Genomic DNA, 21,173 nt, shown 5'->3' on the forward strand with positions numbered 1-21,173 from the left:
CGTCTTGGCTGTGGGAAAGCCATTTTATCAGCGTCTGTCTGTTGTTCTCTGGTGGGGATAGATACAGAGAAGATAGATGAGTGTTTTGACATGGAGAGTGTTAGACAAACACTCTTATCGGTCCCAGCACTTTAGCCCGACCCCCAAAAGCGAGGCTGCTAAAGGGAGGGGGGGTAGTTAAACAGAGCTGTACTGGGATGAAGATGCTGGAATGGACTGTAGCACCACCACAGGTCGGCCTCTCCAGCGACTCTACTTTTAAAGTTACCAACTGTAGAGGGGACGTGCGCGGAAAAGCTTTTCTAATAAATGTATATTGTAAAACATAAATGCTAGGTCGAGTGAACGGTTGGGTGTTGTGTCAGCTTTGTCGTGGGCTATCTCTATTTGTGGAGCCTGTGTTTGTTCCTGTGTTAGGCCTGTGTTTGTGACTCACCAAAGCCTTGACTCCCATCACACTGCACTTATCTCTAATAGGAAGTACAGAAGTTGTCCCTGTTTTGGGCCAGTGTCACTGCTCAGTGAGCGCCAAACTCCCCCTAGTGGTACTAGACTTGGTAGTCTGTTTTTGAAATGATACTAAGGATAATGACTGGTTTGCTAAGGTGTTCTTTTTGCACATTGCTATGTGATTGCTAGGTTGTTGCTTGCTGGCTCAACAAAGTCAAAAGTGCCTCCATGTCTCTGGTATTCTGGTTCCTAGATATGGCTCAGATCCCTCCTGTGGGATCTTTTTCACCTGTATTATTATTTATCATATTATGTTATTGAATTTTGATCTAATTCTCACTGAAAGTTAATCTTTAGAAACACTTCAAATTGAATAACACTGTTAAATGTTATCTCCGCATGATTTCATGCTGTACATTATACATTTGTGATGCCTATTGGTTTTTAGTGTTTTATTTGTTATTTATTTAGACAAAATTTGAACGGTGACCATTTGTCGGTTATCGTCCATAACATGAAAATAATTATCAGCTTATCAGCTGGAATTTTAATATCGATGCTTCCCTATTTAAAGGGATAGTTCACTCAAAAGTGAAAATGTTCTCATCATTTACTCGTCCCTAAACCTGTATGAATTTCTTTCTTCTGCTGAAAAAAAAAAAAAAAAAAATTAGCCACACAGTTTATGGGTCCAATTGACTTCCGTAAATGATAACAGAATTTTCATTTTTGGGTGAACTATTCTTTTAAGTATGAGCAATAGCTATCACCTTAGCGATCAACAAAAAACAAACGAACACTCCTCTTTTTAATTGTTGTGCTGATATATTTACACTCTTTCTCCCACTGTGTGTAAACAGATGATCTTATGCTAAGCGGCAGTGCTGATGACTTCAAGGTCCTGGCCCTCAGGGACCTGTCAGGTGACACCGTGTGGGGTCCGTTTTCTGGCAGCATCCAATCAGGAGAGACCGCAGACGGACCTGCCAGTGAGGTAAGGGTTGAGGGGTCAGCGATCGTGTCATGAGGATATTTGGTTAAGATTCCTATCCCACCTCTGTTCTATCATAACTCTAACATTACAGTTAGAAACAAATAACATGTTATTACCATATTGGAGTTGGTAATATCAGTGTTTTTGGACACGTTACCATATACTGTAGCCTTGTGTTGTATTAGAGTATCAGTCATGTGCTGTAGGTCCATCTGATGATCATGTGATGTGAGCTCTGGGAGAGGTTTCCTGGCTCATGCTGTGTTCTCAAACATTTGAAAGATAACACAGACCCGTACACACTTACACACAGGCAAAGTTCCTCGCTTGGCTGATTTCCATAAAAGATGGATGCATACAAAATGTTGCATGTTTTCCAAACTGGTTTGATTCAAGAGTAGGTAGTCAGTGAAATGTATTGTGTATTAAGTAAAACAGGAATGAATTTATCATTCACCCCCCTTGGCGCTAACCTATTAAATTGAGGATGAATGAGCAGACGGCTGCTTTGCACTGATTCAAAGTGAGGAGTAATCCACGGGAGTATGGGTGTATGCAAATGGAAGTGCAGGTTTTGAGCGAGTGTCATCTTTATTCCCCTGAACTGCGCTCGGCCGCCCCTGCACGTGATTGGCTAGACCCCCCCACCCCACCCCCCAGACGGACGCTTCTCTTTTATCTCAGTATGGCGCCATCCTCTTGGACAACAAACCCCAGTGATTGATTTCTACTTGATAGGCTCTCATTTCTAAGATTTCATTTATTATGAGAATTTCTAAGGCCGTGCACCCCGCGCTCCCTCCCCTCCCTGCACCTTTCCTTCACCTCCTCCTAATCTCTCTCCCTTCCTCTTTTTTTTCGCTCTCTCTCTTTTTACAAAAAAAAAATCTCGTTATCGAGGCAGGGCTTTGTTGATGATTTTCGGCTCAGAACTTTCACATTCGCATTCTATCGCGTTTGCTCTCGCTCCGCTATCACTTCGTTGAAGGAGTGTGTATCTGGCAAGAGATAGTGTGTCGAATCTCACATTCCTACGGCATCTCTCGCCGTCCCTCCACATCCTCCTGAGTCTGGAGCTGCTGGGGTCACTGGGTGTCAGGGTCCGTCCTGTCACGACTGTACTTGTGTATTTCTCCGTCTCCCTGTCCTAGAGTTTAATCTGAGACACTGTGAGACATGAAATGGGTTGGGTTACAGCAAAGTGTGCTATTTGTATTTCTTACAAGATACACTATCATACTAGGGGCATGCGATATTGACATAAGATGATATCAATTTTATCAATAATGATAATTAGACAATATTTTGCTGAGTGTTTATTGTTAAAGGGATAGGCAGAAAGGGTTTCAGACGAACACATTTTCAGTTATTTTAGAAAATGTCTTAGATCTTTCAGTGGTTATAATGTGAAGCTATGGGGTCCACCTCCTTCAAGTCCCAAAATGTGCATGCATCCTTCACAAAAGTAATCCATCCGGCTCCAGGGGGATAAACGAAGGCCTTCTGAGGGTAATCCGTGCGGTTTTATCGTAAAAATATACATATTTAAAACTTTATAAACGAAAATAACTGGCTTCCGGTAGCGGTCGACGCACGTTCACGGAGATGGATGCTGGCGTATGACGTAGGACGTAGCGTAGGAAGCGTTGTGACGTAGAACGAACGTAGAGTTTTGTTTTGCTCTGCTCTCTGGCTGCGCTGTCACGTTCGTTCTACGTCACGACGCTTCTTACGCTACGTCCTACTTTCGTTATTTTCGTTTATAAAGTTTTAAATATGTATATTTTTACGACAAAACCGCACGGATTACCCTCAGAAGGCCTTCGTTTATCCCCCTGGAGCCGGATGGATTACTTCTGTGAGGATGCATGCACATTTTGGGACTTGAAGGAGGTGGACCCCATTGCTTCACATTATAACCACTGAAAGATCTAAGAAATTTTCTAAAATAACTGAAAATGTGTTCGTCTGAAAAAAGATTGACATATGCATCTCGAACGGCTTGAGGGTGAGTAAATCATGGGTTAAATATCATTTTTGGCCGAACTATCCCTTTAACTTGGTACCTTGGCAGGTTTAGGACTGCTGTAGACTAAGTTTTTGATATTCTTCATATTCTGTGTGGTGGTCAGTTCGCAGAAATGCAGTGGACAGAAACTAACTTTTGCAATAAGCTTAAATTGCACTCTTCGTGTGATATAAATATAAAAGACATACAGTTATTTTTGCTCCCTTATCTTGAATATTGAGGGCATTCTTAAAGGTATAGCGGAGGATTTTCTTTTTCCGGGTGGATCATCAAGACTATTGGTCCTCCTAAGTGTCAATCATTCTGGTGATATGTTTACGTAAGGCCGTCGTACGTGCTCGTGCACACGATTCACACGATGGCGTGCGCTCAAAACACAGGTTGGGCTTCCCACTGATGCCTCAGTCGCGAAGTTTCTACTTGACAGGTAAAGTTTGGCATGCTATTTGGAGAAATCCATTTAAAATCACTGCTAGTAAAAGTTAATGTAAGCTATGATTAGCTCGTGCATGCTCTCTCGTGCACACGTTTAATAGGCGTTCCCTCTCGGGAACAGGTAGAGTGTTGCGCATGTGCATTTTTTTAAAAAGTGGAGAGGGCGGTTCTTTTCTAAAATTCGGGAAAATCCTCTGCTATACCTTTAATGCATTTTAATAGACTAAATCACGTAGTGAAAGCGTGGACTGTAAATGCACAAGTGCACTAGTCTAACTAGATGTATAGTGTATGCGTGCGCTCTCTAGGTGTGTTTTTGTAAAGTGATGGAAATACTCAATAATGTCAGATCACACATCGTTAAAACAACAATTACGATATTACGGAAGACGATATATATCGCACACCCCTATTTCACACTGAATTGTATTGGTTTTGGTCATTCAAGAGTACATCTAATTCACATCTAATTTGTTTATTTTGACTGTGTCCATGAGGAATTCATAGGCGTTAAGATGTTTAGAGAAGCTTCTCTTAACATTTTGTGTAAAACGTCCTGTTTTAACAGGTTTTATCACTTTGATCTGTCTGTTTAATGTAAATCTTTAATTTGCATATTTACAAAACAGACATAACATTGTATCTATTTGAATATGTCTCAAAGACTGAAAAAGCTTATATGAACGATTGTCTCTTTGTTGTTCAGGTGTCTTCATTCAATTTCCTGATTTCATAAAGTTTTATGAGTTGTTTTAACAAGAGTTGTTTTGGATAAGGGACAGTTTCCATACAGATCCGTTTTTTTTTTTTTTAAATAGCAGTTATGCACACACCTGTGTTTTAATAGACATGTAATGGCAGGACATTTGGTGTTTATTTTATTTGATCAAAACATCTTTACTAAATATTATCATATTTATGGATAATATAAATATAATATGTACTTTTATACAAATTATGCATATTATATAGTGTTATAATATACACTACCATTCAAAGGTTTGGGGTTAGTAAGATTTTTTTAATCAGTGTTATTACAGTGTTATTTTAACAGTGTAAACAGGGGCATATTGTGAAATATTATTACAATTTAAAATAACTGTCAATTTTAATGTCTTTTAAAATTACTAAAGCTGAATTTTCCTCAGGCATTACTCAGTCTTCAGTGTCACATGATTCTTCAGAAATCATTATAATATGCTGATTTAGTGCTCAAGAAACGTATTTTCTTAATATTATTAATGTTGAAAACCGTTGTGCTGCTTAATATGTTTATGGAAATCATGATAAAAAAAAAAAATCTGGATTTTTTTGATGAATAGAAAGTTCAAAAGAACACCATTTATTTAAAATCGAAATCGTTTGTAACAAAAGTCTTTGATCAGTAATGCATCCTTGTTGAATAAAAGTATACATTTCTTTTAAAAAAAACACATTTATGAAGGGTAAAGTATTAGATTTGATATTATAACAATATTTTGCATAGCTTAATGTATTCATATACTGTAAACATGTAAGGACATGATTGATGCTGTGATTAGCCTACTATTGATGTTGACATGAGCAGAACTGTCAGTCAGACTTTTGGTGGTTAAAAAAAAAACGTTCGCTATAGTTGCAAACAAGTGCAGCACGACTTCCACTACCACGTCGCCATTGTTCTTTCCACTTCGCCTCTCCTGTTATTTCGTGGAACGCCGCCCGAAGGCACGATGGTAGCGGGTAGGGAGTTCAAAGCGTTATCATGCACCGAGCGCCTTTTCATCATGTTTTAGAAACAAGCGTCCCAACTAATCCCCCAATAATCTCTCCAGGAGAACTGCTCAGATAAGCCCCGCCACCCACTGCTCTCCAGCCCACTTTTTTGGGGGGAGCCCCACTCCCCCACCCCCTCTGCCACCCCACAAAGGACACGTGAAGGTGAGCGCTCTTCATCTTTCTCTTTTTCCTCTCGCGCCCACCCTTCTTTCTCGCACCAATAGGGTTTGTTTACCCTCATCCCAATCTCTGGTTTATCTACATCTGTCAGTAGAGTGATCTCAGAGAGTTACCCCTCGCTACACATGCTTTTCCCTGAAAGGAATGCATGAATACCCTTAATTATTGGCTCTCTCAATTATCTGCATAATGATAAAAGGGAAAGCAAGTCAAGCTTCAAATGGGAGTCCAATTGAGAGCATCGCACATTGGCACCTGTGGACTTCTCTGCTCTCCACTCACAGAAGTGCAGAAATGTAGCGGAATAGGTTGGAACATCAAAAGGAGATGTTTAAATGGAACACTCGCAAAAAATAAAAATGAGAATTTAACAAAACAGGCATAAAGTGTAAAGAGATTTTACGACAAAATGATTTTGTGTTTTTGTGTTGTTGTTTAATAAAAATGTAAATATTAATAAAATTAGTTTAAAAAAAGAATTCTATTAGATTCATCTTTTTAGAAAATCTTCTTTTTTATTTTAAACATAAACCTCACTTTTTTTCAATTAAAAACAAATATAGAACAATTTAAAAAGTTTTTTTTTTTTTTTCTCAATTGAATGCACGACTGTTCAAAAGTTTGGGGTTGATAAGATTTTTTTCATTTAAGTCTCTTCTTTAAAAAGAAAATCAAAAATATATAAAAAAAGTGAAATAATCTTACAATTTACAATAACTAAATGAATTTACAATAAATAAAATTAATTTCTTTCTTTTAAAAAATTACTCCAATTTGTGTATGTGTATATTTATACATATATACTGTGTGTATGTGAATAAATATATAGATAGATAGATAGATAGATATAGATATAGATATAGATATACTCCTTTTCTGCAGTATTGATACACCAGCTGCACGTTCTCGCTCTCTTCTCTCCGACGGCGAATTGACAGACACCCGCCTCCTCTCACTCACTCGTCTCATTCACTCTGGTTAAATAGTGATTGTATTGCGCATTATTTTACTCATTCCCGCAGGTTTCGCGCTCACACCTAAAACGTGTGCACCACTGATCTATATTAGTGGAGCTCTCAAAGCCGCCAGTCAAACCGCTTGCGAGAACCAAATTGACTTCTTTTTCGTGGCTTATTGCGCTTAAATGGTCATATACGTACAAAATCATGTCACAATGCCTATCTTGCCGAGTATTTAGGTAAATACAGTTCGTTTTGGAACAAAAATAGTTGAGAGAAAACACATATTGTGTAACAGCATATTGGATCTGTGCATAAGCTCTTAAAGTGACAGCAGCCTAATATTCCTAGTGCTGTCTGTCAGGTTAATCAAAGAACAAAAGACAAAGAAAATCAATCTCTGATCTTGACTGAATAACTTTTGTAACTTTAATTGAGAGCATTATCAAAAAATTATGTGGTATCAAAAATGGTAATAGAATATTTTTCAAGGTGTCATATCGAAGGTGGAAATTCCAGTAGCTTGACAACACTAATATATACATATACATGCACATACACAAAAATACTGATTAATAAAAGATTTTTTTTGTGGGAAGCAACAACACTCATCACTTCAGATATGTGTAAAGACGTACAGTTTGCATCGTCATGTACTTGGCTTTGCAGGCTTTACGGTGGAGAAAGCGACAGAGAGAGATAGGATGGGTGGGGAGTGGAGAGAGGAAACCTTCCTCTATCTCCGAGCCCGATCACCGGCAGATCAGGAGCCCGCTTTCCAAGAGTGCCTCATTTTCAAATCTCTTATCGCACCTTTTTAAGTATCACAGTTTCCCATTTTTACATGTCATTTGCATGCTGCTCATCTCACCTGGATGCTGTTTTCTTGGAGGGATGTGTAGGCGGAGGTGTGCTGCTGTTTGCTTTGGGTTCATACATAGGAATACATGTGCGTAAGTGCTTTCGGTTGTATGTGTGCGAACGAGGCCTGAAAAAAGGGAAAGATGGAGAAAAGGAGAGGGGAAAAAAGGATATGTGTGTGAGAGAGGCGGATGAGAGAAGGTTTCCGATTGTTATCGCCCTTCCTTTTCTTCTCTGTATTTTTGGAGGATTCACACACTGACCTCTTTGTTTGGGACAGTATGAACCCCTTTTTCACCCCCCCCACCCCCCTTTTTGGGAAAGAAACCATTTCCTGTGGAAAGGAGATTGAGAGAGGGATAGACAGAGGGATAGGATTGGGAGAAGGGGTTGGAAAAGTGAGAAAGGGATGTGTGGAGAGATATGGAGAGGAATAGATAGCGAGAAGGAGATGGAGACAAAGAGTGTGGCGGAGCATGAAAAGAGGGATATGGACAGATGAGGAGAGGGATAAAGGTGGAGATAGTAGAGAAACAGGAACAGAAGAAGATAACGCTGGAGTAAAAAGCAGAAAAATGAGAAAGAGAGGTAGAGAGGACCGGTACTGAAAAAACATACAGTGGGAGAAGAGTTGGTTTTCATTTTAGTCATAGTTTTTCGTTTAACATATCTGTTCAATTTTGTTCATATTTCATTGTATTGTATCAATTTTAGTCCATTGTAATCTGAAGTGACATATAATTTTAATCCACAAAAATGAAATTTTAGTTCTATCAGGGCTGTGACTGATGGTGTGAAATGTAGGAATGCCCAGAATGCCTGGTTATGATCATGTTTTACGAATTTTCGGTTTTAGATACTGTTTAGTACATTGCACTTAATAATGTACGTATTAATTACACACTCTGACTAGCTTGTTTCAAAAAAATGTTTTACAAGTTGTAATATTAACGATATCAGTGATTATTCTCACATACACTACAGTTTAAAATGTTATAAAATAACTTTCTATAAAAATATATCGCTGTTTCCACAAAAATATTAAGCAGTGCGACTGTTTTGAACATTGATAATAATAATAAGAAGAAATGTTTGTTGAGCACCATAACAACATATTAGAATGATTTCTGAAGGATCATGTGACACTGAAGACTGGAGTAATGATGCTGAAAATTCACGTTTACCGTAAAATATATTCATATTTTAAATTGTAACAATATTTCACAATGTTACTGTATTTTTTTTATCATATAAATGCAGCTTTGGTGATGACTTCTTTCAAAAACCGACCCCAGTCTTCGCTCTTTCAGTTACAGCAAATCAATCCCCAACATACTATGATTGGATTAATTGAATCAGGTCTTTTTATCATTTTCTTCTCGATTTAAATTTTTTTGGGTAATTTTCGTTGAACTATAGTTTTGATTAATCTTTTCCCTCTTATATTTATTATCGCTAAATTGAGACAATTAACACTTGAGTAGACGCCTCATTTAACAATGGCTCTTTTATGACTTGTGCTGGTCCACACCAGGGCTTCTTTTTTTTTTTTTTTCACTGGCAAGTGTTACATCACAGACCACTGCAGGATTACACATTGTGAGATACATACTGTCATATCTTGAGCAAACACCTTTTAAAACCTTGTTCCACACTATCATAATGAGCATCGGTTTTAGTGTATTTGCACACTGTTTAATGCGTTAAACATTTACATGCGAAGCATATGGAGTGTGCGTTCCAGAGACACGCATACATTATTTCTAAGAATGTCAGAAAGACCGGCCTTTCCTTTTGGCTGCTGGAAGATGAGTTCAGTCAGTTTGATGGGTTTGGGGGGAGATACGGCCTTGTTTCTCTCTCTTTAAAGGAGACGGCGAAGTATTTTTTTCCCCCACCGGAAGGAGAAAAAATGCGAAATGAAAATCGTCCAAGAATCATTTGCATTCAACTTTTATCAGAGCGAGAGGAGGACGTTTTTTAGAACGATAACGCCGCGAGTGGCACGCACCAGGCTTGACTGTGTGAGTGTGTTAAAGGTGTTGTGTTGTGATGGTGGTGCACAAGTGTGTGTTTGTGTGGAAAGGTGCATCTACCTCTTTTCCTGATGGCGTGCGTGTGTAAGGAGGAGAGAGGGAGGGAGGGGGCTGGTTAATATCAGACCAAATAATTAGATTCGCTATCAGGGCGGCGGCAGCAGTGCGGGGATCAGGCAGATTAAAGCACGGCCGTCGTCATTAATATTCATGAGGGAGAAGGGCTCGGACGAGGGGGCTTAGACTGTTCCTCAAAGCTCCGCACTCGGCGGGGCTTAAAGAGCCGTTCTCAAAGTACCCTAGTTCCTTGTGTGTGAGGGGGTGGGGGGCATATTCAGCAACACCAGGGTTACGCACTAAAACATGTGCCGTTCCTCCTTCACAATAGTCGACTTTCTGATTTCTCCACACTGTCTTTCAGCCACCCATGCTGAACAGAAGTGGCAGGACTACATGTCACCTGCGTTTTTAGGCCTGTCACAGCAAGAACGTTTCCTCTTTCAAAGTGGAGCCTTATTTATTGCCTTTAACATTTAGGGTGTTTTCACGGATTTTGGTCCGGATTTAGTCCTGGTCCGCTTAGCGTTCAGATTGGCATTTTTTATCACCGAACCTAAAGGCATAGGGATATGTTCACAAATGGTCGGCTTTTATGACATATTGCGTATTTTTTGACAGAACTTACCGAACATCCAAAACAATGCTGTGTGCTGGGATAAATGCGCTCGTTGTATGTGTGTAGCTACATATGATGGTATTTTGACCAGCTGAGAACTCGTGAAGAGCTTGTAAAATGTGTAAAGGAGTCAAAACAGTGGCAGGAATCCCTCCGTCACACACATAAACGAAGATATGCTGCGAGAAGACACTGTTCTGATGCCTGTCCTGAACTGTGATGGGCAACATCGCGACTATGACAAGATAAAACAGGTGTGCTTGAGCATTCTGTCCTTTTTAGGGTCTCATCTTCCAGTTTTTGGTTGGTTCACGTGTCTTTGGTCCGTGTTGCGTTCGTATATCATTCGAACCGCACCAGAGTTCGTTTGGAAGTGGACCTTAGTGGTCTCTTTGCTTGTTTGGTGTGCACCAGGGTTTGGATGGCAGCGTTCACATTTATCGAACCAAACAGTGTGAACACTGTCTGCCCAGTCTTTAACATTTGGTTTCAACTTAAACATGGTTTATAAAGTTGTTCAGATACATTAACTGGATATTTTTTTTTTAGAAATGATCATTGCACTGCAAAAATAACATCTAAATAAATGTTTAATTAGCAAGTCACAACAGATGTTACTTTAAGTAGACTTATTTTAGTAGACTTGCCTATGCAACATATTTCAGTGCGCGTCAGATGATCTTTATGAAATATTGGTCATTTTCTACTTAGTCTTGTGTTAATTTTCTGCCCGAATGATGTCTGTTCACCTCGCCACTTCCAAATACAAATGAGGACCCGCTGTGTTTGTCTTGATCGATTTGAACCGGTTCTTGTTCGCTATTCACAATGGGTCATAACCATTTACATCTTCACTTACTCTCCGTGTGCATCTGCGTGTGCAGATCTGTCTGTGTGTCAATATGTGTGTGTGTGTGTGTGTGTGTTTAATTAGAGAGCGCGTTTGTCTGGAAGTGTTTTGTCAAAGGCGAGGGCTGACCAGGCTGCCCTCTCCTTTTGTGAAGCTTAAAGTCGAGTCGTGTTAAATGAGTCTGAAACAAATTAGCAGAAGCACGCAGCACTTATGCCACAGACGGCTCCAGCATTGGGTTTCAAATTAAAACAAAAGGAGCCCTATCTCCTTATCAGCACTAGTTCCCCATGAAATACAATACGGACTGTATCTTCAGGCAAGAACAGACAGAATTAGAAAGAAACCCTTCAGCTGTCCTCCTCTGCGGCCCATCTCTTTTCCTCATCCTCTCGACTGGTGGCTTTTTTATCCTCCTTTACACAGTTGAACTAATGTCTTTTTCATTTTCTCCCGTCTTTAAAGTTGATTTGGTAGCATGTCAGGGATATAAGGACTAGTCTCCCCAAGGGCATGTCTTTAACTTAGTGTAGCCGAGTGAATGAAGGAATGGGAATCTTTTCTTACATATTAGGCTATTAATGAACTTGGCCTGCAGAAATGCTGCCACCTAGTGGAATGGATCAGTCACACTCAAATAATCTGCTCTTAAATGAGACGTGCAATTTTGTGAATTTCAGCCTTAAATCAACCCTTCAGTTCATGTACAGCATGTTATCAGCACCATATAATGGCTTTATTGTGGTTGGATTGGGATAGACTTTGTCAGTCGTTCTGCTGCTCATTGTGAATACCTGTTAAATCTGACATTAAAAATTACCCGCCAATTTCCCATTAAACCTATTAACGCGTGCTTGAGCTGAACAATGAAATGATTGTGTGGGAGAGTCCAGGTGTGTTTATTAGGATATATGCCAGCTGCCAGTGCCAATACACACCTTTGTATACTCTGTTTAGTTTACTAAAAATGTTCAGTTGAAATGGATCCAGTATACCCGCGTGAGATCCCCTTTCCAACCGCTCTTGTGATTTTCTGGGGGTTTTCCCCCTTCTTTTCTCACTCAGGGCATCCCTGTGTGCCCAGTCCCCTATGGTCAGAAGTTTAATTATTAAAAAGCTGTTTATTGGTCTGGAAGTGTTGGTCTGCTTGTATGATATTGAAGGTAAAAGAGGTATGCTGGATGCTGAATTTTAATGACACAGTATCAGGAAGAAGGGATTAAACGTGCATGTGCTTTTTGTATTTCTTTGAACATTCCTTAAAAACCATTTCTTAAGCTGAAAAAAAAAGTCACAGTGTCTCTCACAGATAAACAGGTGGTTTTCTCTTTGGAAAGTGCTATTCAAAAGCGGTTTTGTAGTGAATAGACAGCTGAAAAATGTAGGAACAGTAGTGTAATATAGGAATTAGTAGTGGTTCAACCTTACGGCTGTGCTATGCTTTAGAATAAAGGCAAACTAGTTAAATACAATAAGTACTAATTACTTTGATATTTGTGTATTTTACATATACTTGATTTGACTTCATTTCAGGATTCAGTTTAAAGTTTTTAAAGCAAATCATCTTAGGAAAGTGCTGTATTATATATTCCAGCATATTGACTGATAATTGCATGATTACAAAGTCATTTCATGTTTATAAAGGATGCAAAGGAAACCCATTTAAAATTTTCGAAAGGAAATGAGAAATCATAAGCAGAAATATCTTTCATCTTAGTATAATAGGGTCTTTTTTTATAACCTCTCCGTTGGATCTGCTGTAAGTGTCCCACTGAATCCTCCTCTACCTCTATCTCTGTTCTTTTAAAATTGCAGGCTGACTGATTTTTTCTTTCCCTTTGTGTGTTTTAGAGCCCTGTAATGTCTCTGGAGTGTGAGGAGCCAGACTGCTGGCTCAGAAGAATTCCTGTGACCTCAAGCCTCACTGTGTCAAACTGCACCATCTACAGTCAGGGTATGACAAAAAAAAAACGCATACACCTCTCACATTCACTACCGCATTAGATGGAGAGTCTAACAGCGACAGCTTGTTTTCCAGGAGGAGCGTTATTCTGTAAGCTGACACGGGAGCTGTCCAGTGGAGATGCTCTTCTGGCAACGCTGTCCTGCTCCACAGCGGATCATTCGGCAGCGACTCAGACCCACGGCGTGCGAGTGAAGGAGGAGCCTGTGTATCCCGCTGCTCTGCACACTGAGATCCAGCTCCTCCCACAACAGGCTGGCATGGCTGCCATCTTAGCAACTGCTGTCGTTAATAGTGAGTCACTGCTTGCTGATAAACACAACATGTCTTCACAGTTTCTTGCATTTTTATGAGTGTGTTTACATCTGTGATTAGGGATGGTGGGCCGTGTTTTTGCATATGTGCGTAAATCATGACACATAATGCGTAATAGATTGAAATTAATTGTCAGTTTTATTTAGTTCTACTTCCACTGGAAGTACCTGGGGTTTTTTTTAGACAATATAACATGGCAATATTATTTTAATACTGATTTAATACTGATCATATCATATATAATATTTTTTTAATATATACCATGTAAATACAATGGTATATAAATGTGGTAATCATTCAGTAGCACAGTATATGTGATATATTTTTGCTTTGAAAGAAATTAATGCTTTTATTCAGCAAGGATGAACTAAATGTAAAAGTCTTTACTATTTCAAATAAATGCTGTCCTTTATGAGCTTTCTATTCATAAAAAATAATCCTGAAAACTTTCCACAAAAATAATAAGCATTAGAACTGTGTTCAGCATTTTCTAAAATTTAACAGAAAACATTTATTTTAAATTGAAAAAAAATATTTTACCGTTTCTAACTTTCTACTTTGTTTTTAATCAAATAAATGCAGCCTTGGTGAACATGAGAGACTCATTGAATACATTTTGTTATATCATCACTGACTTGTTCAGTTTTGTATTTTACCTCAATGGTAAATAATGGTGAATAAAAAGTCATTGTGCATTTACTTTGAAAATGAGACAAATACATATTTTTTTGCATTTTTTTAAGTTTCTGGATGTTGCAAAATGAATTGACAACCGAGAAGACATTAGTTCAGCCATCAAACAAAACTGCAAAAATAATGATAATTTTCATACAAGTTCACAATGGCAACTTATTTTACCATTGAAAAAGGACAAGAATTCACCTATAAGTTGCTTGTCATTCATGCCCATCGACAGTAGGTGGCAGTGTTGTGTCAGTTCCGACAGCGGAGGAGTTAATTGGCTGTTACTCACAGTCCTATCTGCAACATCAGCTAAACTGCATGAGGAGTGGGAGTGCACACGGACATGCCATGATGAAGACATGAATCACTGTAAATAAGGCTTAAGGGTAAAACATGATCAGCCCAACTTTGCGCTTCCCACTGCATTAGCTGGGCTGCAGGTAGATGGATAATTGGGATGTGACGGTCATTATCAAATATAGCCTGTTCAACATGTGGCCTGACACCAGATCAGCCCGATTACGTGCACACACTTTTGCGCACATCACATACTCTATGTGCCCGTTGCCGTGGAGATGATGGAACACTTCTGATTGCTTTCTCTGATTTAGAAATTTGAGTGTATTATGTTTGTGTGCGATTATATATACAGTGGGTGCATTACTAAACATTGAATATCTCACATATGGTTAAATAAATAGAGGATATCAGTTAAAAGTAGGCTTGCAAAATAAATGGGATAAATATCATGTCAGAAAAACATTATTGCTATTATGCAATTCTAATTGAAGTTTTTATTTCCATAATCCATGTTCTGTCCTTTTATAATGTACACACAAAGCAGAAAAAAATCCAACATCATGAAATGAATGGATAACCTTCACTTAACATCATTTGTGATAAACTATCTTGAAAGGATAATCATTTGTTACCTTTGTTCTTACTAGTTGTATTTTGTGTGTTTGTGTGTGCAGAGGACATTTTCCCTTGCAAAGACTGTGGGATCTGGTACAGAAGTGAGCGGAATCTTCAGGCCCATCTTATGTACTACTGCGCAAGCCGCCAGAAGCAGCAGAGCGCTGCCTCTCCTCCACAGGACAAGCCTAAAGATTCATACCCTAACGAGAGGCTGTGTCCCTTCCCGCAGTGCAACAAAAGCTGCCCCAGTGCCAGCTCTCTGGAGATACACATGAGAACACACAGCGGTGAGACACTTTCCTGACAGTTTCTTTTTTTTTTTTACTTCTTGAGTATTAACAATGTTTTAGTAAAGTGTCATTTATGTCTGATTTGTAAGTAATTATGTGCGTGTGTGTTGTGTTTCCAGGAGAGCGTCCATTTGTGTGTTTGATTTGCCTGTCAGCTTTCACCACTAAGGCGAACTGTGAGCGACACTTGAAGGTTCACACAGACTCTCAGAATGGTTTGTGTCATGGCTGTGGTTTCATCTCCACAACGCGAGACATCCTGTATAGCCACCTGGTCACTAGTCACATGGTTTGCCAGCCTGGCTCTCAAAGTGAGGTGTACTCACCCAAACCAGCACTGGCTGGAGGTAACAGCTCTAATATCTAATATCTCTTTTTTATATATATATTATTATTATATATTTTGTTAAATGTGTATATGTTTATATACAAAAATGTGTATACATACAAAAAATGTATAATAGATTGCAGAACTATTCATCAGATATCTCGTGACCTTTAAATATATTGAAGTATAAAGTATTCTTAATCATAAGACTTAAAGGAGTCTTCCTGTATCTGAATGTCTGTCATTTATTTCTTTGTGACAGGCTTGAGTCCAGGAGACTCTGGCATTGTTCTGAAATGTCAAGTGTGTGGCTATTCTGCTGACACACCTGCCCTACTTCAGCAGCATGTCCACACACACCTGGAAGTGAGGGTTCCAGCTGAGAGGAGCCCCACTCCTCGCCAGAGCAGTCCTCCTTCCTCTGAGCTCCCAGACCTGCAAGACAGGGAGCTTGTTGCCTGCGTGCCCCGACCCGACTCTTCGAGCCCAGGAGCCAATGGCAGCTCGGCCTCTCAAGGCTGTAGTCCCCTCAACCAACTCATCATCAAAGAGGAGCCATGTTCAGACTATGAAACCGATGCAAAGGAAGAAGAACAGGTGGGCAGTCCTCAAGTAAATGCTGTGGAGGCAAGCTCATCTCAGTCTAATTCCCCTAAGAGCCCCACCGCGGTGGCGGTTAAGACCGAGCCGGCCAGTCCCACCCCAGGTTCCAGTCCCGCACACTCTGGAACAGGGGGTTCAGTTCTATCTGGAGGGGCGTTGTTCTTACCACAGTACATGTTTAATTCTGAGGCTGCCATAATGCCACAAGCGTCTGAGATATTGGCAAAGATGTCTGAAATGGTTCACAGTAGGCTTAAACAGGGACAAGGACCTGCAGCCGGACAGCAGACCTTCTATCCACCAGGCTCTCCTGCCAGCGTTCAAAAGGGAGCCACTTGCTTTGAATGTGACATCACCTTCAACAACATCAACAACTTCTACGTCCACAAGAGGCTTTACTGCTCCAGCAGGCATCAGCAAGGAGAGGCAGCAGGTCTGACGAAGGAAGGGGCGGTCACTGCAGCTGCTCCTCCTGCTGCCCACGCTGCTTCACCCCAGGCCAGACCGGTCAGTCGTGCAGCTTCGGCATCTCCTAGCTACCCCGACCCTGCAACAGGAGGCACAGCCTCTGAGCCCAAGTTAGTGGAGGTGAAAAGTGAGGATTCAGGGATGAAAGATCTCACCTGCTCGTCGTCCTCGGAGGGAGAGGGACCTGGGGGTGGGCAGGCCAGCGAGGGTAGCCAAAGTCCTAGTGGCTCCGCAGAAGATGCAGACGACGATCCCACTCGCACCTTCTGCCAGGCCTGCAACATTCGCTTCAGTCGTCATGATAACTACATTGTCCACAAGAGATTCTACTGCGCCTCGAGACATGATCCCTCCAACCAGCGACCCCATTCTGGCAAGACTGCCTTCCTTCCCCAACCTATCCGCACACGCAAGCGCAAGAAGATGTACGAGATCCACATGGCTCAAACGGAGGCTTTGGCTAATGCCACTGCTTTGCCGGCAGCAACAAGTCTGGGGGTGAAACAAGAGGGCCCTTCCATTCCTCCATTGCCCCAAATGTCCACACCAACACAAAGCTCAAGTCCTGAGGGCGACGGACCCATCGACTTAAGTAAAAGACCCCGACTAAGAGAAAGCCAAAGTGGGGGCAGCATTCCCGCTCTCCCCCTTACTGACTACCACAAGTGCACCGCCTGCAGCATTAGCTTCAACAGCATTGAGAACTACCTGGCCCACAAGACCTACTACTGCCGGGCAACTACCCTGCAACCGCAAACTATGGAGCAGCTTAACCGGCTAAAGAGACCCGCTTCCACCTCACCGAAGAACCGAGCTGTGGACCTGCACTCTGATGCCAAAGTACTTCAGACAGGTAAAACTGCAGTGGTTGCGCATCCATCCACCTTGCTTGGGTCTGAATCCACCCCTCCACATGTGCAGGGAGCAAAGACTCCAAGCACCTCCCCAGTGATGTGTCCCTACTGCCCTCCCAACAAACTGCTGACCTGTGATCTGATGGAGCATTTTAAAACAACTCATGGTCTGGTGCTCACACTACAGCAACATCTCGAGGCGCAGTCCGCTGGAGTCAGTCCCAGTTCTAGCCTAAGCCCTAGGGAAGGAGCTCCTCTCACCCCTCCTAAACCAAGCCCTCGGCCCCATAAGGACAGTGTGAATGGCCGGAGCATCAAGTTGGAAGCAACCTCTCCTTCCTTACCTGTACTTAATGGAAGTCCAGTAGAACCCCAGTCTGTGGGGTCTGGTTCTCCAAAAGCCGTACCCCCTGCCCTCTCCCCTACAGGAGTAACTGTATCACCTGTGCCTGAAGCGCTAAGAGAGGTTGGGCAGCTAGGCCACACCCCATTGCCCACACTCCTCCCTGAAAAGGCGGTCATTGCTATAAACCACGCCCACACAACTCCGGCCATGCCTAAAACACCCCTCGCCTCACCCGTGCAGAATGGGAACACGCGCTACTGCCGTTTGTGTAACATCAAATTCAGCAGCCTTTCCACTTTCATTGCACACAAAAAATACTACTGTTCCTCTCACAGTGCCGAACATGTCAAGTGAGCCCTCTACCTAGTCAATTCTGCCATTCCTCTAATGCATAGAAGTGCCAATCACGGCACTGCCCGACCTGATCTGGACAGAGCATGATAGCAGGACTGTTACTAGCCAGATACAGAGGTCTTCATGCCGACCATGTTATCTGGAGTTGTTACTATGGTAACTTATTACATGTTATGGGTCAAGTTTTTATCACACTAAGAGATGAGACTACCTGCACACAGAATGTGCCCCACTGACCTATTCCCACATTCCTGCAGACTTCTCATTTCACTTCTAAGTTTAGAAATCTGCTGATGGAAAGTAACCCTTTAATTAGCTTTTGAAAATGGTGTTTTAATCACTCCTATGTTTTTATGTTCCTTCTAATCAATGATGGCATTGTATATTTGTAAAAGATTTCAAAGTTTCTCTGAGCCATGTTTTTTTTTTTTGTTTTTTTTTCTAAATTGCTGATTTGAGGTAAATTCTGACCCCTAGTGGAGGTCTCTATAGAACCCAGTCTGCAGATTTTTGTCAATACACTGACTCAAAAAAAAATTGTAAAAAACTGAGTAACCCAGTTGAAATGTCGCCTGGTTACCAGTTCAAGATGAAAGAAAAAATGTGAAGAAACTATTTATCATTTGATTCCTAATGCATTTCATGAGAGTTAAATACTACCTAGTTTCTTTTTAAAGAAATACTTTTTTGTTTTAATACTGTCAAAAGGAACCATTTCAATCTTCAGCGTGGTGTATTTTCTTGGTTCTTGAATGTCATATTTGACTTTTTTTTGCATTGATCAATGGGACTTGAGATGTAATTCTGTAAGTGTTGGTCTAGCACGGGAGAAGACGGCACAAACTATTCTGTCTCAGTATTTGGTCTTGGCTCCCAGACAGACGTTTTCCATCAGATGGATGTACATTTCGGATCTAAGGACTGTCGTAGGGTTTTAGGGTTTGGATTTCAAACAGTGTAAGATGTTTGTTCTGTCTCTAGTCACCAGCTCACCTTGTCTTTGTCCCCAACAAAAAACCTTCACTGCTTCAAATCCAAAACCCTTTTGACCTGCTGAAAAGTGCCATCTGTAATCTGACAAACTGTCATGGACATGCAAAGAAAGGCGTGTTTGTTTGGTCTTTTTTTCTTTTTCTTTTTTTTTTTTAACCTTGAAATGAAGTATAGCATAGAAGATTCATATCAATGTCTTTCACACTGTTGAATAATGTTGAAGGCCACTGAAAGCAAGAGAATTGGAAACTGACTCATTGCTCGTATTGCTTCTTTCTTAAACTGGCAACGCAGCGTCACTCTTGTCCTTCTCTCGTTTGCTCTGTTTCTCTCATTCTCAATGTTGACTCAGTGACGTTTTATGCTCCTCTACATGTGCGTGTATGTTGAAAAGAACAGCGTCATGCAATCTATTCTCCTGTGCAGGCTACCTTGGCAAAGCCTTAACAAAGACTCTCGTCACTATGTCTGAAACAACGGGTCACTTATGTCCACAATGCTCGTCACTCTCCCCCACTAAGTGGACTTTGTGTATGTTACAAGTGGTGTTTTCCCATTTCCTGTGTTACAAAAAAACAACCTCAGTCATCTCTGCGGTAAGAACAGGAACGCGCAAAACTGCGTGCAAATGAGAAAAGTTTAAATTTCTCTCTGCTGTTGTGGTTTGAAACGGTGCTGCAACCGTCATCAACACATACAGGGGCGTTTACAATTCCATTGTTTTATCATTTAGCGACTGTCACAAGTCCAAAAGACCAGTGCTGAAAACCTTTGACCTTTCCAGATCCCTTTTCTATTGCACTGTGTTGTACAAAAATACTGAATGTTTTAGTTATAGAAGCTTTTTTGTATGTATTTATGTTTTTACAGCACTTTTTCTTGTCCAAACCTATCCCCGAAGGACTTACTCGTGAATTTAGAACATTTTAACACAAGTGAAAGGTAATTAAAATACTTTGTGAATAATTAAAAATGTTGATGGAAAAATAATGAATGTCAACCTTTTTCTTTGTTTTTTTGTTTGTTTGTTTTGATTTTAATTTCAGCTACAAAAAGTTCCACTACACACTTGTCCAAACTATGCATGGGAAATAAAGAGTCCAGAAGGACATTCAAAGTGCAAGAGAACTTGTCGTACTCTTCTCTCTCCAAGTGGTTTCTAGACTGTGATGCAACACGCGTTCTGCATTTTGGGAACTTTGCATAGCAATTTTTAATGACGAGACTTGTTTATTTTTCCCTTCGGCTTAACCGTTTGACACACGATGTTTATATTGGAGGCACATTTTACTTTTATGTGTGTGAGAACAATAATCAAAGGGATAGTTCTTTGTAAAAAATGTCCTCATGTCATTCAAGCACTGTATGTTTTTTGTTGTTTAGTGAAACACTAAAGAAAATATTTATTTAGAAGAACATCCAGACTGCTTTGTTTTCTGAGTGGTGTTTTCTACTGTCGAGCTCTACAAAAGAAGATAAAAGCCCAATTCCAAGTCTTGCACACCAGTCATATTTTTTCTAAGGCATGTTTATAAAAGCTACTTAAAGGGTTAGTTCACCCAAAAATTAAAATTCTGTCAGTAATTACTCACCCTCATGTTGTTCCAACCGCGTAAGACCTTCGTTCATCTTCGGAACACAAATTAAGCTATTTTTGATGAAATCTGAGCCATGTTTCACTCCTCCATAGGCTTCTATGTGACCGAAACTTGCTGGCCCAGAAAAGTTATTAAAGAGATCGTTAATATAGTCCAAGTGACTCCAGTGGCTCAATCTTAAGTATATCAAGCGACGAGAATACTTTTTGTGCGCAAAAACAAACAAAAATA

The 21,173-nt window shown here is 40.5% G+C and overlaps 1 protein-coding gene across 1 annotated transcript in view; it reads left to right on the top strand.

Annotated features, from left to right (window-relative positions):
- The window catches only part of zfpm1 (zinc finger protein, FOG family member 1), an 80,729-nt gene extending 60,395 nt beyond the window's left edge, over positions 1–20,334 (top strand). The window contains exons 4-9 of the mRNA XM_084408954.1: positions 1,311–1,444; positions 13,080–13,182; positions 13,267–13,485; positions 15,165–15,395; positions 15,518–15,745; positions 15,989–20,334. Coding sequence (XP_084265080.1) covers positions 1,311–1,444; positions 13,080–13,182; positions 13,267–13,485; positions 15,165–15,395; positions 15,518–15,745; positions 15,989–18,351 — 3,278 coding nt within the window. The 3' untranslated portion in view covers positions 18,352–20,334. The remainder of the gene's footprint in view (positions 1–1,310; positions 1,445–13,079; positions 13,183–13,266; positions 13,486–15,164; positions 15,396–15,517; positions 15,746–15,988) is intronic.
- The last annotated feature ends 839 nt before the right edge of the window (positions 20,335–21,173 follow it).

The sequence above is a fragment of the Rutilus rutilus genome (genome assembly GCF_951802725.1).
Source record: "Rutilus rutilus genome assembly, chromosome: 5".
Classification (NCBI taxonomy): domain Eukaryota; kingdom Metazoa; phylum Chordata; class Actinopteri; order Cypriniformes; family Leuciscidae; genus Rutilus; species Rutilus rutilus.